The sequence below is a fragment of the Leptonychotes weddellii genome, chromosome 3 (assembly GCF_054177405.1).
Source record: "Leptonychotes weddellii isolate Sample4059 chromosome 3, ASM5417740v2, whole genome shotgun sequence".
Taxonomy (NCBI): domain Eukaryota; kingdom Metazoa; phylum Chordata; class Mammalia; order Carnivora; family Phocidae; genus Leptonychotes; species Leptonychotes weddellii.
This window is the reverse complement of record NC_138371.1, coordinates 134,538,261-134,562,946: the sequence shown is the minus strand read 5'-3', so window position 1 is coordinate 134,562,946 and position 24,686 is coordinate 134,538,261. Positions and strand designations below refer to the sequence as shown.

The following is a 24,686-nucleotide window of genomic DNA, read 5'->3' as shown; positions in this document are numbered from 1 at the left end:
CTAGATTTGATAACAGCAGCTATCCCATTGTAGCGGAGACTGAGGGAAGGGAAGGGGAATGAGTCTGGGTTTTGGAGTCACAGTGACCAAGGGTCCATTTCCAGCCTGGCCACTTTTCACTCTGACAAATCCCTTCTGTGACACTTCATTTTCTGATGTCTAAGATGGGGATAATGGCTAATTAATAGGATTGTTGGGTGTATTGGTGATTATGAAGGGTGCTCAGGAAGTGGTGGTGATCATGATGAGGTGGGTTATATCATCTGGGTACTGGGGGAGTCTTGGGTTTTGTCTCAGTCAGTGCCTATTTTGGCTTAAAGAAACAGACCCCCCCATACAATATCTAGTTTGAAATTGGAAAGGGCAGTTGTAAAGATACAGAGGGGTATATTCTTGGATCAAGCACAGTAAATGTAGCTGGTCCTCCCAAGGATTTGGAACCAAGAACTGAGAGCTGGCAGCTTCTCTCATTCTCTCTTTTTGGGGGTCATACAGCCTTGTTTTGCTTCTCACTAGGCATTTGTATCTCCGGAAAGCACAGCTTCGGTTTCTTTGATCTTCACACAGCCAAGCTCAGAGCCTCATGGTTCCAGACATACATGCTCTTGACCCATGCGAGAACACATTCTCATTCTCATCTCTGAATCCCAAATCCAGATTTTTGGTAGAGTGAGGATTTGATTGGCTCTGCTTGGGTGTAGGGGTTGAGCTCTGCTCACATCTGTGGTCAGGCCTGGCTCACAGAGAACAGTGAAGCCTTCTGGGTCCACCCCAGTGATACAGAGAAGAGTTCTGTGCGTGAGGTCGAAAAGCCAACAAGTATCTACCATATCGACACATGTGGGTCTTTGGAGATTCCTTGATGATAGTCTTGGAACTGGAAGACTGAGTTCAGAAGAGTTTGTCCAAGTTAGTGGTTTTTAACCCAGGTTGCCCATTAGAGTCACCTGTGGGAGCTTTACAAGTATGTGTGACAGGCTCTACCTTTGGGTATTCTGATTCAGTTGATTTGGAATGTTAAGAAAACAAAAACTCTTCAGCTGATTCTCATGTGTGGTCAGGTTGAAAACCACTGACCTAAAATGTTCCCTGGACTAGGTCTAGGCATTCAAAGATGAGGGAAACAAGGTCCCTGGCACATTAAAAACAAAACAACAAAAAAGAAAACAAAGTACATAAACACAAACTGCAAGCAATGATCAGCAAGGGAATTGTAAACAAAGAGCTTTGGATGAGAGAGGTGGGCTCATCATTTCTTGATGATGATGAAGAGTGACCCACCCTTACCACAGGTTTATACGTGCAATACCTACTCAGTATGTCTGCTTACCTCCCATCTCATTCACCCATCTAGCTGTCCCTGTCCTGAGGCCCAGGCTCTGGGCATGGCCTTGGGAAACTGCCACTGCTTGAGTTCTCAGCCCCAAAGAAAAATGGCAACACGTGAGAGGCCTCAGCAGCTGTGAAGAGAATGGTCCAGTATAACTGAAGCCCAGCAAGTAGCACTGCTGGCAAAATGACTATGACAAAAATCCTGCTCTCAGGAGCCCACACCCACTTTGGGGAGGGGACCTGCACACATTTACATCAATAACAAATGGATTTCAGTGGATTAGAGGATGATTTCAGTGCCCAGTGGGAGGAGACTGTTGGATGTGGCCTTGAGGAGAATGATGGTCACCTGAACCAAGGTGATACTGGTGGGGATGTTAGCGGAAAGGAAGGGGACTTGATGTGGCTTTTTCAACTAAGGCTCCAGACAGGCCTATGAGGACAGACGCTTCCTACTCTCCTGGTACCGGGAGAAACTGAAGCTCACAGAGTTTAAGCACCCAGGGTCACACAGCTGATCAGTATCTGAGCTGTATTCCAATCTAGGTGAGTTAGCTTCTAGAACCCAGGCTGTTAGCCTCCTGCTGGGTAATGCAGGGCAGTACATAAGAGTCATAGGAGAGGCGTGCTTGTGGGAAAGTTAGAGAACCTTCCTGAAGCAGGTGGTGTTTGAAGGTGAGTAGGTGAACATACAGGGTAACAGAAACAGCCAGAGCACGGGTATGGAGAAGGAAGGGACTAGGACAGCGTCTCGGTCAGAGCCCAGACAGGAAATTGAAACATTGGTCGGTCAATTTAACAGGGGAATTGCTTACAAAAATGTTGGAGGGGAAAGGGCAAAGAGGGGATGTTGTCTGAGAGACACCCTGCGGCGGGGCTCAGATATCTGTGGGAATTCGGCCATTTGGGACCCCCTGTGGGAGGACCTCCTAGGGCTGGGGCTCAGACTCCGGTGGGATCTGAGAGATTAGGTTGTAATTAAACTGCTGTAATTAAATTTTCTAACTTTCCTTTCTCCAAACATGCTTGGCTATTCCTTCGACTACCCCCCCCCCCGCCCCCCATCCCCTAATTCTATGTTAATGTAATAGGACTAGCTGAGTTGGTCCAAAAACTGCCTTTGTGGGCTTTACAGTGTTTTGAGAGTATTTCTAATACTTAGCAAATAACGCCAGGCAACGTGGGCCAACAAGCCCCTTAAAGAGCCCTGAAGGAAATGGTTGAGAATAGCCCTGTTGCTTTCGTGCCTCTGGGGCGTCTGGTATCCTGTGCGGATTCAGCTGTTGTTTTCCTGGTTGAGTTGATTATTCATAGCGTGTTTTAGTACTTTTTGTGTTTGTGACTGTTCCATTAGAGGAGTAGAAAAGCCCTTGGCCTTAACACGGCCTGGCGCCCACCTGCTGCGGCCGCTCTCTTCTGACTTTGGCGTGTTGGCTGTAGCACAGATTCCCTGGTCCTTTGGCGCCCTAGACCTGCTCTTTTCCAGAGGCTGTTTTTCCTCTGAGCTGCTTTCCTCGTCCACACAGCTTCCCCCTTAGTCCGCTTTCAGCCCTGCTCCAACGCCACTCTCAGGCAGGCCTCTGCCGGCCCCAGCTCCCCACGTTGAAAACTGCAAGCTGCAGACGCTCCCGGCTGGCCTCCTAGCCTCCCCTCTCCTCGCCGCTGCTGTTCATTTCAGCAGAACAAGCGTCACCTTCCAACATCCTCTGTAACTTCTTTAAGGTGTTTACCGTCACTTCCCCAAGAGAAGGAAAGTTCCTTTAGGACAGGAGTCCTTGTTTTATTTACCAGTATACTCCTTGTCAAGAATCTAGTAATGTTTAATAAACATTTGCTGCTTGCCGGCCTTCCGATTCTGTTACGCTGTCAGAAGAGGAAATTTTCTGTTACAAGTTTTACCCAAATCATGGCTGAAGATTATAGCCATGATCGAAGACAAAAGTCAAATTAATGTTTGCATGTTAATAGCATGTATTTAAGCAGATGTAATTAGCAAGGAGAGCTTGCTTTGCCTTCTGGTCACCATTGAACACCTCTGATGTGTGCTGGTTTCATGGTCTCTTATTGTGGTTATTGCTGCTCTTTTGGCTTTAAGCTCCTAAGGGCGGGGACCGAGCCCTCTTCGTTTTTGATGTACTGTCTTGCCCATGTTGGCAGCCTGATTGTGCAGTAGCAAGATTAAGAGATTAGGTTTTTGCTTAAAATCCTAAGTCCTATTTTATTTTGGTACCATGTCCTCCTTTGCATGAAAAAGTTATCAGGTGAGTGGTATTTACCTTAACATTCTCAACATAGCATGAGATCGTTTACATTTACAATAAAGAAAAATGATAGATTTCTTTTATCTCTGCCATTAATAAGTGTCATAAAATAGAAAAATAAAGCTAAGTCAATATGTTATTGCCACAGAAATTGAATTTGTGTCAAAAGGATTTGTGCTTGTGATGTAGTGATTTGTATATTTTTCTTGGAATTAAGTCTAGCAGGTGACAACATCAATAATTCACAAAACCAAGGAGCTTTTTGAAATTAATTTATATATGAATTACAAAACCAGTGAGTAATGTGCTTAATGTATTCTGACATATTTGAAAATATGCATTAAAAAATCCTAGCCTATTAAAGCCTGTGTTTACAATATTAGATTTTTTTTTAACCACATACATTATTATTTGAAAAGGAACTTATATTTTCTGCTTGGTGTGGAAAGTATTATCCATAGTAATGTAAAACTTTTCTCATTATAAAAATAAGCCTATTCTAGACAACTGGGAAAATACAGGAAAATGGGAAAAAAATTGCTCCAAATCCCACAATGTGGATATGTAAAATTAAAAATGTTTCCTGTCTTTTTTTTTTGCATAAGTGTGTATTAATGGAATTGGAGTTATATCGCATATGCAATTTTAAATGCAACTTTTTTTCATGTAACAATTGTAAGCATTTTCCTATGTCATTATAGTCCATATGGCAGGACTATAGTTATTTAATTATTCCCATATTCTGGGAAGTTTTAGGTTGATTACAACTCTAGCTATTTAAGATAAACTCTATAGTAACAAATATTTGTGTAAACCTCTGGTTTTATTTTCTAATTCTAGAAGTAGAATTACTAGGTTAAAGAATGTGAACATAGAATTTATTTCACCAAATCATTCTCTAAAAAGCTTCAACAAAACTTAATTTCCTTACGGTGATGTTAGAATGTAAAAAAAAAAAAAAAACAAAACCAAAATCCTTCTTGAACAGATAAAGAATGATGCATGGTGCTGTGTTAGCTTCGGGAATATTCCGTCTATGTTTGTGTCATGGACAAGACCTCTAGGAGACTGAATCACGCTCAGAAATAACCCAGTAGTTTAGATAAGCTTCAAGGTAATTCTGGAAGCCCTAGGACCATTTCCTACCGTGAATACTTTACTTTTCAGCCTTCTCCGGATGACTGTAAAGGTCTTGGATTCTGGTGACCTAGAACCAAATCTACTTGTAGAGCAGCTTAGAGATTTGAATTTGCCTTTCCTTGGACCCATTGCAGAGGAGTTTTTGATCTGGTAATAGAGGTGGAAAGAACTGGAACGGCTGAGGACGACATATTAAAATAGGTATTCAAACTGTTAACTAGAATTAGCCGTTCTGTTTTCCCTTTAATTTTACCTCACCGTTGAGGTTTATTGAAGGAAAAAAAAAACTGGAGTTCTATTAGAATAAAAAGACTTGTTAGGGGCTCAGCTCCTGTGATGTCATCTGGGAGAGAGGTCCAAGTAACAATCTGATAATTGGTTTTTCTAGAGAGGCGGTGGTTTTCTAGCAGTTCTGTTGCTGCCTTTTGATCCTTTTGAAAACCTTGAGTTATCTTAGAAATTAATTTTTTCACTTCTCTGAATACTTGAATGATGTCTCTTCCTGAAAGCTAATATTTCTCGATGACTCTCCTTTCCCAAAGAAGGAATTATGGAGAAGGGAGGTTGGATTCTGAGGTGGGTGAGAGCAGAGAAGCCTGGGGTAATGGCCAGGGGTTATCTTTCTGAGGTAGGCAGGGTTTGGTTTTGAATAAATGAACAGATTAAAAGAAGGTGGAGAGTTTTTACTCCTTCTCACCTGTCCCTAACATCCCTTACTTGTTTCCACCTGGGGATAAAAATACGACCACATGAAGAGCCAGTCAACTTAAAAAGCTTTTCTTTAGGTTATCAAAGAGCCAGCTCTACTCTTATCCTCGGTGCTATGAAAGCTTCAGTATTATTTTTGGACACTTCTGAGCTGTTAAATATGGAGCCCTTGAATAGTTTCACGTCTAGGTATGCTGTGTCGTTGCCTGGGAAATGAACCTTAGGCTCTGTAGGTGTGGTTAGTGTCATGATTAGTAATATTCCTTTACATTCCTGCAATCTTTACAATTGGCATTAACATTAAAACAAATAGGTGTGTGGACCAGAAATGTTGTTAGGATAAAGTACATGTTCTTATTTGGTGGAAAGGACTCTGGAATTGGAAACAAGTCTGAGCAGTGCTTTAACATAACCTCACCCACATCTTCTGATTAAAAGAAGATTGATCCGTTCTTCCTTTTGGGTGTAACTTTGTTGTCAGTCCGTTATGGGCCTTTTTGACAAGGAAATAGTGTCATGGCCCAGTTTGATCTAATGAGCAAGCTTTGATCCTTCAGTACTAACCTATACTTATGAGGTGGAATTATTGTACCTTTAGAGATAGACTAAGCATTTGAATAAATGATGCAATAATTCACCCCCCCACCCCGCTGAGAGTGTTGAATTCTCATAAAACAATACTAATTGGTGTCTGTCCCAATTGTACCAGCTCAGTCTTACTCACTTCTTTGAAAACGGCTTGTACTTCCTACCTGTACCCTTCATTTAGCTTGTTTCAGGGACACCGGTTTTCAAGTGAGCCACCTAACAGGAGATTCGAATGTGTGCAGGCTGAGGGGCTGTTTCACAGCTGGTGGTGGTGGAGTGCAGAGCGGGATTTCTCACGGGTCCTGGGCTGGTGGCCACATTGTCTTCAGGGCCCCTGGAACCTGTGGGTGCCTAAGCCCCACTTGAGACCTACTGAATCAGAATCTTGAGAAGCCGAGACCTTGTCCTTTCGCAGAGAAAATCTTGGTGTGTCCTAGTGCACACAAACAAGGTGAAACCAGGTGGCCGAGATGAAATTTGGGTCTTAGGTGCCTTCAGAGGCTTTAATCTTACAGGTTTTCCTCATTAGTGGCTCCTCATAATGACCTACTTAAAGGATGTAAATTGATGAAATTGCAACAGCTAAAAATTATTTTTTAAATGTTATTTGGCTTTGACAGTGATCAGACCTGCTAGCTTGACACCTGGTGGTGACTGCCATGTAACTAATGACATGAATGGACAGATCCTTTGCTCCCTGCTGGTTCCAATGTGCTAACCAATGAAAGGAAATATAAAATTGGCTAAAAGTCTTGGGCTATAGCTTAGAATCTTTCTTTAAGTGTATGTGGACCTTTGGTTTATATGTTGCTTTGTATTATATAGTTTATCTGGTCTTGTTTATTTCCTTGTAAACTAAGTTGGTTGGGGAAGGACCTCTTGATATTTACAGCATTTCTTACAGTGCTCTGAAGCTCTAGATCTGTTTTTTTGACAGCATGTACGGTCTTCAATAAAGGTTTTGATGCCTTGCTTAAATGCGAATATAGAGACCTCTGTTCTGTATTTCTACCTTTTTATTCTTCAAAAGAACATAGGATCCAAAAAATATAAAGGCTTTTTGTCTTTCAGTTCTAGAGTGATCCTCTTGACCATCCATCCTAGGAACTGTCATTAGCAGAAAACATTGTTCCTTATCTTCCTTATCTATATGAGGTGCTCCTTTTTAGGGAGAAAGTAGAATTAGCAAATTGAGCAACGTAGGAACACAGGAAGAAAGGTGAGTTTTTTGGCTCAGGAAAGGAGCCGTAATGTGCTTTAATACCACACCTTAACCATTTACCAATTGTTCTGTGTACAGAACTGTTTTTGAAATTACTGCCAGTTTGATTTATCCCGTTGCCATAAAGTGTTATAACCCCATACAATCAGAGACCAAATAATGTAACTAAAGGTCACAAAATCACATTTAGGTATGAATGTTTTCGTAGGTCTAGAACTGTATGCTTTCCATTTCTGTGCATGTGGAGTTACAAATATAATCCTAAAAGTTTCTATTAGGTTATTTTTGAAGTGGTCCTATCTGCTTCCATTGAACGTTTCCATTTCCTTCTTGGTGTGGGTCTCAGCAAATGCTACTCATGAGCTGGATTGATGGGTGCAGTTCCTATTTCCCCCAAGCAGAAGCCAGAGTAAAGAGCATTGCTCGTAGCTATAAAACGAACAACTACATTTAAGTGTCTTGGCTAACCAGACATATAAACAGTACCTCGAGTAGCAGTATAAAGGCAGTAACTTTTTATAACAAAGTTCTTTTCTTTTTCTAATTAAGGATGTCACCCTTGTAGTTTTATATTTACTACAAGAAGGCCGAAACCCCGCAGGATTATCTCCGGGTTTTATGTCCATCATTTCCTCTCCCCCTACCCCTTCGACTTTTCAGAAGTCTGTGATCTAAATGTTGATGTAATGTCCACTTCACAGAAAACTTGAATTAATATTAGCTTGCAAACATCCTACAGAAGGGTACCACTTGATAAAACTGTACATTTAAAAAATAGTGTCTATTTTTTCTTTGGGTCATGTTTGAAGTAGATGGATTGGACATTTCAGTTTTCAGGGGCAATTATTCATGCTTTGACCTACTTAAATTTTTAAATGCTGACGGGTCTTTAGTAGTCTCAGATTGCATGTGTGTAAACAAATAGCTATGTAACTTCTTTTTTTTTTTTTGAAAGCTAAATCTTGAAGTGAAACTTATTCTGGCTTCACTGTTTTGATATAGGAACCAAAATTTTTAGATTTGTTTTCCAGCTGTTTGCTCTGTTGGTCACTACCTGTGGTCCTGTCGTGGGTCCTTGAATTTGCTATCATTTCCTGCCCTACTGGCTTCTCTGGATCGTGGTGTGGGTAGTGGGGAGAATTGATAGGCGAGTGCTTTCCAGAGAAGGAATAGGAACTGGCTTCTTGCTTTTCTCTGACTGTTGAACTTCCTTCACTTGGATCCTTTTGAGTTCTCTTACCCCTGTATTATAATTGTCATAATTCGTCACATTCTTTTTTTTTTTTTAAGATTTTATTTGAAAGAATGAGAGAGCACAAGCACAGGAGCAGGGGAGAAGCCGACTCCCTGCTGAGCCGGGAGCCCGACCCCGGGCTCGATCCCAGGACCCCGGGATCATGACCCCAATTGAAGGCAGACGCTTAACCGACTGAGCCACCCAGGCGCCACTAAAGCTAGATTCTCAGTGAGCTGGTTTAACGATCCAAAGAATTTATGACCAAAAACAACAAAAAACAACAAAAAGAAACTTACATGTCTTGTTTCTACATAAGGGTGACTGTTATATTCTGAGTTATGAGTCCAACTCTAACTTGAAAGGGCTGTGCAGCTTTAGGCATTCAAAGTTGTAAATAGCCAGAAACTATTTTTTTTTTTTTTTTATATCTTCTGTATTTTGCATGCTGTAACTTCCACCCCCCCCGCCCAACTTCTCCTGTCTGGTACTGTATTTTCTGTACCTTTTATGCAGTCTTTAAATAATGAATCTTGCCTGGGCTCTGCTCTGGTTTAAAATTGTTTTTCCATTCTCTCAACATTGCTTTTATGGCATTTTCCTCAGGCAACTCAAACTGGTATTTGGGGCTATTTAATTGAAGAAGGTGTTTTCTTTTTACCGTGGCGTACTTTTCTAAACGGATTCCAGCCGGATCCTTTGTCTTTGGCCTTACTTTTCAAGATCAGGCCACCTAGAATGCCCTTGTGTTGGTAGTTGGCTCTATTCCTAGTCTCGTGAGAGGAATGCGGAACAACCCCTTTCAGGTGTGATGCCTGTTGTGATTGGGGCGGTATCTCTGGCTGAAGAATAGAGATGAGTTCACCATGTGCAATGGGCTGGAGATCTCTGTTGGCAGGAAATTGGTACATAACAGTGGGCAGTTAGGAGGGGTCTTTCTACTGCTTTCTACCCACACAGTCTTTCTACTCCTTTTTCTGTGAACTTGCGAGCCCTTTGCTGGCGTTTAATTCTAGTAATGGCCTCTGGGAGGTGACTGTGGCCCTAAGTATTCAGAAGTCTTAACCGTTTTGCCCAGGAGTTTACCCACCTGTAAGGACTTCTGTGCTTGTTATTTTCAAGGGCTGAAGGTAATACTGAAGACCACTTCTAGCCCAGAATTAAATACTAGTTCTGTTAGTTCAGTACTGTCCCTTCTTTGTTCCCAATTTAACAGAGCATTTAGGCTAGAACCTAGTGGTGTGGCTTAAGTGTGGTCAGTTATTCAGCTTTGGTTATACACAAAGCTCATTCTGGGCCCCTCTAGTTACTGTATTCCTTGCCCTAGAGGAAGGAATGTCTTGGTCAAAGAACAAGAGAATCTGGGATAGTGATTTGCTTTGTACAATTTTTTAATCTGGATCATCACTGAGCTAGATTGATGAGCATTAATAAAGGTATATGCCAGTATACAAACATGAAAAATTTCATTCTGTTCATGTTGAAGTTAGTGCCACTCAGGCTGTTATATGATGAATGCTGACACATGTTCTTTTATACTTCTAAAATCAGGTCTATTTAGGAATGCACTTGACCCTTTTTCTGCCCTTTTAAATGGTCTAATGCTACTGAATAAGACGAGGGAGCATTGGAAATTGATTCCAGCTCCTTGAATACAAACTCTTGCCTGACTCCAGAATTTATAAAACTTAGATTTCTGGCCTTCTTTTTCCCCCTAAATGCTTTTTCTTTTGAACACCACTTTGTAAGAAACTAATTTATTCACTTTTTAAGGTGGCCTTATGTTTGTCTAGCAGGGAAATCAAAAGGGTTCTCAAAGAAGCTAGCAATGAAATTGAAAAGTGTCTACTGTCACCACTGGTGATAAATCAGACTGATGTTAAAGATGCAAATAGTCATTCCAGTACTCTCTTCGTTACTAGAATTGTTTAAGTTAATTAAGCCAGCAAAGTACTTCATTATCTACTATGCTGCATGCTAATGGTAGATTTAAAGTTTCACTGTCCTATGGTTCAGATTTTTTTTCACATTTTAAATCTCCATATCCATTGTGTCCTAAGTCCATATACTTGTAACTAATATTGTTAATCGGGAACATGTTTATTGTAGCACAGGTTTCTAGTTTGTCAGGTTTGCAAGTCCGAGAAATCTTGGGAAATGTTTGAAACTACACATTCAGAGTACCTTTTGTCCATCTTCTTGAGAAGGTGATTAAAACAATGTATAATTCATTTTTATTAGACTGTCAGGAATTACGTTCAACTTAGCACTGTAGAATTTTTAAATATTAACTACAAAACTGTTATAAAGTACTGATGTGATTGGTTTCTTTCATTTGCAGCATTTAAATATTAGGACCCTGACGGATGATATGGTAAGGTTATGCTCAACATTTCTTTTGTTGTGAATCTTAACTAACCATGTAATGTGGATGGCGTGCTATGCTAACACCTTTGAAACTGCCTAAAAACCTGCATGGTTTGGAAATGTGCTGTTTTTTTTTTTTATAGTGCTAAAATAGAGGCAGAACTGGTAAAAAAAAAAAAAAAAAAAAAAAAATTTTTTTTTGCTTTTAAATAGTAGAAGGAACTAGTTGATATCTTAATTTAAAAAAATTGTTTAATTACAAATTGTTAGTCAACTTTGAATCATTCACATCAGCTCTCATTCTTTGGGGGATGAATTGCACACTTCAGAAGGAGGTAAAAAAAAAAATAGCTAAAGACATTCAGCTTTTTTGAAATATGTAGTTGCTAATTAAAGTAAACCAGACTAAAATCTCATGCATGTATTTAAAAAAAAAAAAAAATACTGCTCAAAAACACAACCAAGCATTCCTTCCTATTCTGTCTGTTGATAATAGGCTTGCTTATAAGTAACACTTTATATCACCATTACAGATTCTTGTATATTCAAGTACATGTTTTTGAAAAATAGATTTTTGAGTGTAAATTTGGCTAATGATAAAGGATAATAACAGCAAGGCCCAAATTAACAATAATAATAAAAAACCATAATAGGACCAAGCACAGTGCCCTGTTGACCTGGTTTTGAATTAGAATTTACCTTTAATATGAAACAGAGTGCCTAGAACATAGTAAGCACTCAAAAAAATGTTTAGCACCCCTGTTATCCAAAGTACCATCTTGGGTACTTGGATAAGGTGGACATGTGAAGCTGAATGAGATGTAGATCTTGACATGCAGGACTGAAGAAATAGAATGTTCTGTTTTGTTCCTCTGGATAATATCTAAGAAGGTTGATGTAAGCTTTTCTGGATAATGTTTTTCATGTAATAGTATTTAGGAAGTTGTAGTGCTATGGAGTGCTTACACAGAGGACATGTCATTTCTTACCCTGCAAGGTAGATGTTGTCCTCGTCTTAGCACTCAGTTGCTCCGAGGGTCAGCTAGGTTCAGTAAGCCGTTTGTCCAGCTATGTGCAGCTGGCCAGTGGTGCAGCCGTGGCTTCACTCTTGTTCCACAAAGTTCCGAACCCATATGCTTACTGTGCTGACTTAGCCTTCAAATGGCTGCTTATGACTGCAATAAAACCATCTGCAATTTTTTTGTTTGAACATCCATGAGAATATACAATGGTAGATCTGTAATAGTCTTATTAAAATATAGTTCATATAGCCTATAGTTCATCCATGTAAAGTGTACAGTTGGATGGTTTTATTCAGAGCTATACAGCCATCACCACAATCCGTTTTAGAACATTTCCATCACCCAAAGAGAAACCTCCTACTTAAAAGCAGTCACTCCCCACTCATGCCCAACTCTGGCAGCGCTCAGCAATGGCCAGGCTACTTGGTCTGCAGATTGCCACTCGTGGACATTTCCTATGAATGGAGTCATGATAAATGAAAGAATTCAGTCACAAAAGACCACTTTGCATAATGTTTTCAAGGTTTATCTGTGTTGTAGCTTGATCACTACTTTGTTCCTTTCTATTGCTGAATGCTATTCTAGGACACGTGAGGTTTGTTCATATTTTATGGGCACCATACATTTTTTCCTTTTTTCATTGAGCTGCCGCTCTTACCCTCGTTATGACTGACCTTGCACATTGCCAACCCACAGCCTCTACCCTAAGTTCTAGAAATAGGCCTGTTTCTTTTCTAGAGTGGCTTTTGCGGGTCATTCTGGAAGCCATCTTGCTCTGATCTTACATTAGTAAATAGGCTCCTCCTCAGTGAAGACTATAGTGTTCTCTCTCCTTTCTGCCTCCATTCCTGCTCTCCCCTTATCCGTGTAATCGGGCTTGGGAAGGTCAGGACTTTTGGGAAGTTACCAGAGTCCCTTGTGTGGTATTTTTATCAAACCAGTATATCACTCTGTGAACTTCTCACCAGTTTAAACATCAAGGAAGAGACAATGTGTTAATTACTTCCAGGTATATTGTCTGGTACATGGTAAGCATTTTCACTAGTTTTTCATTGAGGGAATAAAAGAATGAATCCCTGTTTTTGATTACTTGCCTAGTATTGTGGTTTCCTTGGACCTGGGGATGGCTTGGTCCTGGTTAGGCTTTCCAGAGATGGACTCTTGCCTTTGCATAGGGTAAAGAAGCTTTAACAACAAAACAAAAAAACAAAAAACCTTTGACAAGAGCTTGCTGTCAGACTTTCTGACCACCTGCCTGAATCACTGATGGTTGCCTTTCTCTTCGATGTACACATGACTCTTTCTTCTAGATTCCTTCTTGGCCTTTTTCCCCTTGACCAGCTGACTGAACTACTGTCTCCCCAGCTCTTGATGTTCGCTTCTGCTCTTGTGGTTTAGCCTGGCTCTTGAGTAGGCCAGCGCTTAAGTCCAGGAAAGGATCAAGCAGGCATCTAGTTCAGGCAGCTGGATACATTGTTGTGGAGCTTAGAGAAGAAGCCTGGCTATCTTGAAGAAGACACGCTGAAAAGCAAACCTTACTCATTGATGCAGTGTGGAAAGAGCATTAGATTAGGAATCAGAAAACTCTTGTTGAAAGACAGAACTTCACCTCTTAGCTCTTTGACCTTGGCAAATCAATCAATTTGATCACTTGTAGAGCAGGACTGATTATACCATCTCTACTTTCGTCATAAAGTTTTGAGTTTCACTTAGGCTGAAGTGTGTTGAACTGCTGCATTCATTTGTCCCTTTTTAACCCCTTTTAAAAATATTTCCCAACGTATAGACAGTAGGGTGATGTGATGCATTTGTAGTTGAGCCTTATATGCTCACAGACCAATGCAGAACATGGAGGGAGGGAGGAAAGGGTAGCTGGTTATCTTGGGGCCTCTGTTTAACTGTTTCTGGTGAGTTAGAGCTCAGGTGAGCATTTGCCATGGATGCTTTGATGTGTGCTGGCAATGTGTTTTCTAATTAAAGGTGGCCACCCCACAACATATATGTTGCATGTGTACTTTTGATTTAGAACTTTTTTTTAAGATTTTATTTATTTGACCGAGAGGGAGAGAGCACAAGCAGGGGGAGCAGCAAGCAGAGGTGGGATCATGACTTGAGACAAAGGCAGATGCTTAACCGACTGAACCACCCAGGCGCTCCAATTTAGAACTTTTTAATGTGAGAATAGCATGTTTTGGGTAGAACTTGAGAGAAGGTGCATAAAATGGTGTCAGCTGTGGTCACATCTTTGAATAAGAGTATTTTAGAAACATTAAGTTGAAACATTCTGGGAAGCATTAATGTTAAAAACCCCATTTAAGTTGCTTTGTTGAAGGCCTACAAAAATACTTCACATTTCAAGGTTATTTCTTGAGTTAGTCAGGATTTCACCGACACTGTCCAGTTGCAGGAAGGAAGTATTGCTGTAGTGTTCAGATCCCTGGTCAGAGTTCATATACTTGAAACCGTGTTTGTTCTACAAATATCTGAGCATTCATGATGTATAAAGTGCAATCCAAGGTGAAAAAGTCATTTAGTTTACAACCATCCATTGTCTATGCCTGGGTTAAAAAGAGGGCTTTCCTTGCAGAGACAAAAAGATTGAGACGGGGCAGCGAAGGGAGCCGGGATTGGAAAGGTAAACAGCAAGAAATTGAACGTGGATGACACAATGCTGAATCCTCCATCAGTGTGTCCACAGAGTGTTTTTGCGTTTTGAGTAGAAGTCGTTTTGACTTGCTTACCGTCCCTCCCAACCATTTGTCTCAAGTGTTGGGCTTGTACTGATTGTCTCTTTTATCCCTTCTGCAGCCAGTATTACTGTTGTAATCTCTGGTGTGACCTGCAGCAATGATTTTCAAATTTTCTTGGCTGGGACCTACAATAAGAAGTACCCTTTTGTAGCCCAGCACACGTACACATATAAATTCCCCTGCAGTTGAAACAGTTTTATATATGACTATTTCATGTTTCTGAGCATAGTGAACTCTGATCTTTTCTTTTCCACTCTTTTTCCTTCCATTAAAAAAAAAAGTTGCGGGTGCGGATCGAATCCACTACATTGATTTCTTGTCCCACACGTGGCTCACAAGTAGAACTTGAAAACAGACCTTGGCCCAGACAGCAACCAGAGGACGTCCTCCGGTCTCTCCGAGTGTCTGCTCTTCACTTTATGACATGTAGCTGAAAGGGGAAATCTGGGTTCGGGTGCTGGCTCTGCCGCTTACTAGCAGTGTGACTGCGCAGGACTCCTCTCTCTCTGGAGACTTGGTATCCCTGGTGATGGAGGTTTGTAAGGGAGAACTACTGCCGAAATGCTTGGAGAACTATGCATTTACCATACTCGTGGTAGAGGTAGGAACGTGTGTTGTTTTGTTTTTTTTTTTTTTTTTGAGGAAGCATTTACTTACAACATAATGCGCCAATCTTATGGGTATAATCTGATGCATTTTGACAAATGTATACAATCATGCCTACATGAAGATTATGATATAAAAGCTTTCCATCACCCCAAAAGATTCCCTCTGTGCCCTTTGCAGTCAATCCCTGCCACCTGCCATCTTGGCTCTTGGGAATCATGAATCTGCTTTCTGAACTACACAGTTCAGTTTCTAGGATTTCATATAAATGGAATCCCTTAGTATGTTGCCTTTGTGTCTGGCTTCTTTTACTTAGCATAATGCTTTTGAGACCCCTCTAGTGCTATGGGTGTATCAGAAATTTGTTCTTTTTATTACTGAGTAGTATTCAATTGTTTGGTAATACTGGTTTATATATTCACTAGTTTGGGTTTCCAGTTTTTGGGGATTGATAACGCTACAAACATTTGAGTACAGTTCTTGTGGACATGTTTTCATTTTGGAAGGGGAATCAAGTGGTAACTATAAGAAACTGACAAACTTTCTCCTAAATACTAATGTTGAGTATCTTTTATTGTGCTTATTTGCCATTCCTCTCCTGTAATGTCTATCACAAGATACAGGGCCATTCAAATTATTCTTGAGTGGGCCTTAGGCTTTCAAGGAATTTTTTCATATCTGTATTTTTGAATTGGCAGTTTGTGATATTTCCTTATCCTTTTAAATGTAGGATCTGTAATGATTTCTCCCTTTCTCATTCTGATAAATAACTTGTCTTCTTTTTCCCCACTGATTAGTCTGGGTAGAGATTTGTCAAATTTATTGATCTTTTCAGAGAACCAGCTTTAGGTTTCATTAATTTCTGGATGATAATTTTGTTTTTATCTTGCCTTAATCTTTTTATGGTTTCTTAAGGTAGAAATGTGTATAATTTAAGGCTTTTGCTTCCTAATATAAAAAAAAATTACACTATAAATTTTCCTCTGAGCTACTTTAGCTGTATCATTTCTGAATATTCAAAATATCTTCTAATTTCCTGTTGATTTCTTCTTTAACTTATTGGTTATTTAGGTCTGTGTTTAACTTTTAAATATTTGGGGCTTTTCCTGATCTTTCTGTTACTGACTTAAAACTTAATTCTCTTGTGGCCAGGGACCATAGTTTGTGTGACTTCAATCATTTGTAGTTTTCTGAGTCTTGCTCTCTGTCCCAGAATGTGGTCTATCTTTGTGAATGTTACATGTGCATTCTGCTTGTTTTAGAATTGGTCTATAAATCCTGTTGGTTGACAGTGTTATTCATATATTCTGGATTTTTCTTTTCGCTTGTTCTAACAGTTATTGAGAGAGCAGTGGGAAGTTTCCAACTATAATTTTGGATTTTTCTCTCTTCAGTTCTATCTGTTTTGCTCCATGTATTTTAAAGCTCTGCAATTAAGTGCATATATACTTGGGATTGCAGTAAATCTTTCATCATTATGAAATGACTATTTTTATCCGCAGTAATAGTCATTAAGTTGTAGTCTTTGGAAATTTACTAGACTTATTGGCTATACTTGATACAGTTACTGCCTTCTTTGAACAAATACTTCTTGGTTTGTGGGACACAAACTTTATTGATTTTTGTATCCCTATGACCTTTTCTATTTTGTGTGGTTTTCCTTTGCCTATCTTTTTTTCTTTTAAAGATTTTATTTATTAGAACGAGCATGAGTAGGGGATGGGTGGAGGGAGAAGCAGACTTCCCTGCTGAGCCACAAGTCCCGATGCGGGACTTGATCCCAGGACCCTGAGATCAAGACCTGAGTTGAAGGCAGATGCTTAACCGACTGAGCCACCCAGGCGCTCCTCCTTTGCCGATCTTAAACTATTATTTATCAGGTTTCTTTCCTGCAGCCACTGCTCTCCTCTGTATATAGTACTGGCCTGGGGTTATCACCTTAGTCCATGTCTTTGTCTATGACCTTTAAGTTGAGACCTATTACTGCATTGTCCTACTGAATACCTTCATATGGATGTCTCATCCATTCTTGAAACTCTACATGCCCCAAATAAAACCTTTGACTTTCTTTCCTCTTAAGCTTGTTTCTGTTCCTATATTCTCTTAGAAGGTAGCTTCTTGATGATTTCTTGAATCTACTTCCTTCTCTCAGTTCCTTCTATCAGAGCACAAGGCTTCCTATCTCTTGTCCGGATTCTCAAGCAACTTTCTGTTCCCTAAAAAGCCAACTTCCTACACAGCAGGCTGACCCATCTAAATTATATATCTGACCATATTTCACCTCATTTGAAACTGCTTAGGTGCACCAGTTATCTATAAGTCAAGCCTGCACTCTTTAATATGGCCTTTAAGGCCTTTATGGTAGGACCCTGCCTCTCTAACTTGATAGTCAACATAAAGACCCTGTAATTGTTAGTTATGTGCTGAGTAGTGTTCTAAATGTTAGCTTTATAAATACTTAATACCCCCCTTAGAAGCTTGTTGTGAAAATCATTCCCATTTTGAAAGATGGAGAAACTGAGGCAAGAGAGATTTAATAATTTGTTCAATGTCATGGGGGCTGTGAGAAAAAACCATGGCAGACTGATTCCAGACTGCTTTTCCCCTTGAAGCCATTTCTATGAGACTTCTGGCCTTTAAATTGATAAGAAAAGATTGTATCCTAGTCATTGATCTTAATTCTGAGAATTATAATTGTAAAAACATATTCTGAGAACTTTTCTATGATTAGAAATGAGTTATTTTTAGTATTTCCAGTAAATAAAACTGAAACCTTTATCCCGAAGGACTAGTGATATGTGTGACTGAGAGATGTCAACAGGTAAAGAATAAGCGTCTTTTTTTTTTTCCCGCTTTAATTGTGAAGGACATGGAAAAACTCTGTATGGAAGCCACTTCACAGATCTAGCAATGGCAATTTGCTCCCAGATATAACTGCGGGCTTTCCTGGTTCCCCTCAAATTTCCCCACCAGGAATGTGGTCTTAGAACCATTGAAGATATCACCTGGGTGTGGGTTCTGATGAGTGCTTTGAGAAGTTTTCCCTGTTCTCAGTGGGCCTTGTGACTAACTTGATGTAAATGCTACCAGACGACTCCAGCATGTTCCTGAGTGTGTTTTGTGAGACTGGTTTGCTCGAAGATGAGTTGCCCAGAGGGATATGCTTGACAGGACTGCTTTTTGTCTACCCGCAGGCTATTCCTGGACCTACCTAGATGTGACCTCCCTTGTGGGATATATGCTAAATTGGACATTGTACTTATGAAAGTAAATAATCATTTTATCTGATTATGTGCCTCACTTGCAAGTCAGTTAATAGAACATAAATCATCTTTAAAAAAACTGAATTTAAAAGAATTACTTAAATTATTTTCTTATTGGCCTAATGGGACATAAAACTTTTTATGAACTTCTATATCCTTGGTAAGTTTAAAAACCATGAATAATAATACAGAGTGATATTTTCCAGTTTTTCTTTGAAATGATATATTCAAAAGAAACTCTTCTGTGTAAAGTAGATAAACCAGCATGGACTGGGACAACTGAATGTATGTAGTAAAATACATCAAATAAGTTCTATAAGCTTAAATTATTCACTAAGTCAGGTGAGCCTTTCTGAGCCCATTAATATGAGTTAATTAGAGCTTCCTGTACTTAGGTTTTCAGTAGTAACACTTAAGTACTGTCTTAGAATCTTTAAATATTTATGGGATAGTTTAGAGAGCTCCTACTCAAATCAGTAGATACTTGGGAATAAGATCAAGAGCTCTCAGAGTTGAATATACTAAGATGTAGTGGGGTGTGCAGATTTGTTTATTCATCCTTTTATCCCTTCATTCATTAAGCATTTGAATAGTTAGTACTCCTATGGGAATACAAAGATAGATATGATGGCCTCTGCATCTGGGAACAGTGGGGAAGCAGATGTATACAGTTTACAGTTATATAGGTATATACTAATACTGTCCTAGGCCATTGCTCTGTATATAGGGTTCATTGGAAGGGGTAAGGTCATTTTTGATGTTGGGAGAAGACTTGGTAGAGAAGGTGACCTTTCAGCTACTTCTGAAGGGCAAGTTGGAATCTAAGCTGGCAGGAGTTGTAGTAATTTTTTACTCTGATAATTTTATTTACTGGATACTAGCTGAATGGATTCCTAATGGAAATGTTGGGTTGGCAAGTAGAAAGCAATTGTTGATGTTTTCGGAGGACTTTTGTTTATGGGTATTACTCGTTTATGTCTTCTAAAAAGTATATTTACAGAGCTAATTTATATTTCCTTTTATGTATATAGTGTTAATATTTTCACACAAGAAATTAGAATTATACTTAAAGATGTGAGTAGGTATAACTTTGGGGTTGTTTTGAATATTCTTTTTAAGTGATTGTCTTTTCCTTTGAGTGGATATTTTTCTTCCCACCTGATGTTGCATTACAGAACTCAAGGTTCTCAGTCTAGGGGACTAATACTCAATGGATCAGTGTTGGTAAGAGTCTAGGTTATTCTTAATATATAAAAGGCATGACACTTGGAGTTCTTCCTGATACTTTTGGGAAGGAATTAGCAAAGCAAGAAGCAATGGCTTGTATCCCAGACATGGAAGATAGGGAGCTATTTATTATTCACTTACCAAAAATGAATAGAACACCCACTATATGCTTTGGACAATGCTAAGTTCCAGGAGTAGGTCCAGTAGTGAATAAAATAATTCCTCTTCTCAAGGACTTACACCCTGGTTGAGTAAACCTATGATAGAGGTAGTTTCAGAATAGTGTTCGTACTATGTAATGGCAGACACCAGACTTTTGGGCATCTTGCTTAGTCTTGAGTCAGGAAGGCTCCTACCTAAGATGTAGTTAACTGAGAGCTGAAGATGGAGTTGAAATGAGCCAGATTAAGGGGATGGGATAGGAGTTGTGGTTGTGGATAGGTTTTAGGCACAAGGAACAACATGCACATTTAAGAGACTGGCATTTTCATTACATCTGGATCCTACAGTGTAAGCGGGGTGGAGAGGTGAAGAGATTGGAGAGAAGGTGCAGTTCAGATTAAGCTGGACCTTGTTGAGCCATGGTAAGATTGGAATGTCCTTCTCTGAGTAATGGGGATGCAAAGATTGAAATGTTTTAAGCATAGGAGTGAGGGACAGGATTGGATTTGCATTTCAGGAAGATCAAAATGATGTCCGTATAGAGAGTAGCTCAGAATGATTGGGGGTAGAGGGGCAGAGCAGACCTAGAGGCAAGCGAGGAGGCTGTGGCTGTTGTCCAAGTGTCCCAAAGTAGGACAGTGGCAGTCAGGACAGAGAAGATGATTTAAGAGGACTCGGTCTATATGGTTTCATGATTTGTTTCCTTATTTGTTTTCATTAGTCACTACAATTCAAACGATTTTTCTGTTCATCTAAGTCAACATCAGAAGTCCTAGTCAATCCATATCTGCACCTAGATGCTTCTCTCCCTATCCAGGTCCATTTATTCTTTTTCTTGGACATTCCTCTCCCAACTCCTTCAGTCTTCTCAAGCCTTCCTACTTTGCCCATTGGCAGTCAAAGCCTGTCTTTGAATGTTTGTTTTCCTTCTTGCTCTAATTGAAACCTAGATGTTCTTTGAAGGCTTTACATTCCTGTTGGCTTCTTCCTTCAAAAGCTTCCAGCTCTCTTTGAGCATTTCTGGTGCAGTTTTCCTGGTTGGTCTCAACTTGAGGTCTTGTATGTAGTTTCTGCCACTAATGCGTGAAAGGCATTAGAACTTGAGTTGTTTACCTTTCAACCCCTCTTTCTGTTATTCTAGACCTACCAGGGGGTTCTTAAACTGCAGGCCATGGACCACCAGGGGTTTGGTAGTAAAATTCATGGTGTCCTTGAACGGAAAAAAGATTAAATCTTTATTTTCATTAATCTTTAAGTAAAACTTAGTTGTTTTTTTTAAATTATGAATATAGGTGAAAACAAATTCCAAACACACACACACACAGTAGGATTTGACCTGTGACTTGGTTACCACAGAAAACATATGTTCAAAGCATGTTAGTTATTGGAGATACTTCAAAAGGTGGTTTGTGTTCAACACTATGTTGAAATTAGATTTCCTATTACCGCATGTTATATAATGAGTTCATGAAGACCTATTACCATAAAATTTTAAAATATTTTCATAAGTTTTTGTTATAATTATACCTGTTTTAGGCATTTAAAAATATTCTATGAGGAGCTCTGTATTAGTCTTCTGTTTATATAATTATCCTAAAGCTGAGTGGGTTAAACAATAACATTTCAGTTTCTTGGGTCTAAAATTTGGAAGCAGCATAGCGGGATAGTGCTGGTTTGACGTCTTTCATGAGATTCTAAGCACAACGTTGACTCAGGCTGCAGTCCTGTGAAGCCTTCATGGAGCTGGAGAATTCATTTATAGGGTGTTCACGCCTGACTGGGAAGTTGGTGCTGATAGTTGTTGGGGGCCTCTGGTCTTTCCTATGTGGGCGTCTTCACTGGCTGCCCTGTGACAGTTGGTTGTAGGAGATAGACGGCGTATTGTAATTTATTTTCAAGGAATTTTAATCTAGTGAGTATGCTTATCATTTAATAAGATACCTTATGAAATTTAAATGTGAATAAATTACTGTAGGTAGGTACATTTCTGGGGGGTGATGGGAAACTTTGTCAAAACCTCTGGCTAAAGAACGTCTTATAACTTCACTAAAATCTAAATTTAAGGCCAGGAAGGGCCATTTCTAACACTGAGGGCTATTAAAGTTCGAGTGCAATAGTGGGTGGCTTGGTGGGAATTGTTACTGAGTGCTAGGATTGTGGCCTCAGACTGGGATGGTTAGCTCTTCACACCTGCAACAATGAGCAGCCAATTTCTCACTGACCGTGTTCGATCTTAGTAATACTGATGTCCCCACCATTTTAGTAAGGACCGTGGAAATAGGCAAGCATGTCTTTGGGCTGTCAACGTGTGTCCTCTCCCATAATTCTCCAGTCAGCCTCACAGGGTTCCCTGATGTATCCTCTTTCCAAGCCTCTTTTGATTTTCCCTCACCCTAGAATCACTTATAACTATCTGTTGCTAATTTACTTGGCTTATGATTTTTCTTGGGGGCATCTGTGTATTTTACCTTCAGTAGCTTCTGTTTTTCCTTCAAGTGGTGAGCCTCTTCAGGGACAGTACTGTATCTTATGTATTTTATCCAGTAATTGCTCATTTACTTGTACCTTCACGTGTTAATGGATCGTTAGCTTTCTGCTAGATTCTGTGCTATAGGCTGAACATATAGCAGTGACTTTAACAGTTACCTGTTGCTATGTTAACAATTACCCCAAAACTTAGTGACTTAAAACAGCAAATGTTTAGTTGCACTTCTTCTGGGGGGCAGGAATTTGGTAGTTGCTTAGGTATGTGGTTTTTGGCTTGGAGTCCCATGAGATTGTAATGAAGATGTTGGCTAGAGTATATAAAAGTCTTAATCTCTGAGGAGCTATTAGTCCTGTTGGCTATGTAAGTCATCTGAAGGCTCAGCTGGGCTTCCAAGATGGCACACTGGCATGGCTGTTGGCAAGAGGCTTCTCTGCCTCTTTAGTTTCTTTAGCTCAGCTCCATGCCATGTGGACCTACCCTTAGGTCTTGAGTGTCTTCTTGGGTGGCAGCTGGCATACCCCAGACTGAGTGACCCAAGAGGGAGCAAGACAAAAAGCTGTGAGGTCTTTATGATCTAGTCTTGGAAACTCCATAATTTCCATAGTATCCTACTGGTTATATAAGGCAGGATTATTTGGGACTGTCTTAGAGACTGGCTACCACAGTGACTAAGACCATTGATGGTTGGTCTATCATGGCCCTTATATTTTAGTGGGAAGGAGACCGTCAACCTCAAAATAAATGAAGAAATTACATGTTTTTATAAGTCTTATGAAAGGACATAAAAAGGGAATAACCTGTGTGCAGTGATAATGGGGAGTATGGGGATCCACGTGATAGTGGTCACCGAAGGCATTTCAGGCCTTTCAGCCCAAAGCTGAAAGGTGAGAAGCAGTTTCGTTTCCAATAGGAAACAACTTGCCGTGATAGGTATTATCATGGAAGATTTAAATAGCTTGGTTAGGGTGACACAGCAAGCAGGTGGCTGGGCAGGAATCAGAAGTGCGACTCTGGAGCCAGTCTTTTAATCAGCAAGTTGCTTGTTTAGTAATGAAGTTATAGGTGTGTTTTTTTTTTTTTTTCCCCCCTTTTTCTCATTTTTTTAAAAATTCTAGAGCGCACAACGGGGATGGGCAGAGGGAAAGGGGAAAGAGCAGTAAGCAGACTCCTTGCTGAACGCAGAGCCTGGATGCAGGGCTCAGTCTCACCACTACCACCTCCTATTCCGGCCCCCCCCGCTTCGCCCCATCATGACTTGAGTCGGACACTCAACTGAATGAGGCACCCAAGTACCCCATCTTCTTAAATATAGTACAGGATTGCATGAAAATTGGTAGATAATTTTAAGTAATTTTTTTCTGGATTTCAGGTATGCATTCACATGGAATTGACTTATAATTACAATGAACTTTTATTTGCTTAATTCTCTTGGATTGCATGAAAATAGGTACTCTTAGAGGTTCTAAGGAAGTACATTTAGGATACTTTCTCTGGCTTTTCAAATTTAAAATGGCTAATAATTACAGTATCTTCCTTTTGTTTTAAATTAAAAAAAATACCACTGCTGTTAGTATTTAAAACACTGTAATAGAACTTTGTCACTATTACAGTGTTATACTACAGCTTAAAATCCAGATAGTTTTTTAGAGCCTGTTTTTGGTTTAATTAATTTTATTTAAACTGTAATTACTGATTATCAGTGTGAGATAATACTCAGTAGGGTGCTCATTTAACTTCCCATGAAGATAAGTGATATTAATTTATAAAACTCTGTACACCCAGACACAGCTGAAGCCATATTAATTAAGTGTGGTGTACCACCTCCAAATAGCATTAAAATAGAATTCTCTCTGTCTTCTGTGTGTTTAACCAATTCTTTAACAAAGGCAAGTCATTGGTGTGGTTCACCTTCTTGGGTTGTGTTTCTAGCTCAACTTTAAGAGAATTCACGTAAAATGAAAAGTAGCTATGCAATGCACAAATTGGGAAACCTCCCAAATTGCCAAATGCAGAATAACCAACTTCTAGTCTGCGTAACGGGGATTTCTGTTGTGTATTTATGGACAGAAGCATTTAAAACTTTTGCTCTTGGGTTCCATTGTACCTTGCTTCAAGCAAATTGTATGAGTAATTCCATGAAAGATAAATTAGGAGTGTTTTTCACCCCCCGCTCCCCCCCCCCACCATTTCTGCATGGAGTCACAAGCATCCTCCCTTGAAACAAAAACAAACCCCTTCCCAACCCCCCCCCTGCAAAAACAACCTTAGAATGTTTAAAATGATTTGATAGTAAAGTTCATTTTGCATCTAGCTTTG

General features: G+C 39.8%; 1 protein-coding gene across 5 annotated transcripts in view; it reads left to right on the top strand.

Moving 5' to 3' along the window:
- Nucleotides 1–24,686, top strand: part of DIAPH3 (diaphanous related formin 3) — a 485,199-nt gene that overhangs the window by 15,323 nt on the left and 445,190 nt on the right. For 3 of the 5 annotated variants that reach the window (XM_081815001.1, XM_081815004.1, XM_081815003.1), the window contains exon 2: nucleotides 10,827–10,859. The exons of the other annotated variants lie outside the window; for them this stretch is intronic. In XM_081815001.1, coding sequence (XP_081671127.1) covers nucleotides 10,827–10,859 — 33 coding nt within the window. The remainder of the gene's footprint in view (nucleotides 1–10,826; nucleotides 10,860–24,686) is intronic. 5 annotated transcript variants of the gene reach the window in all.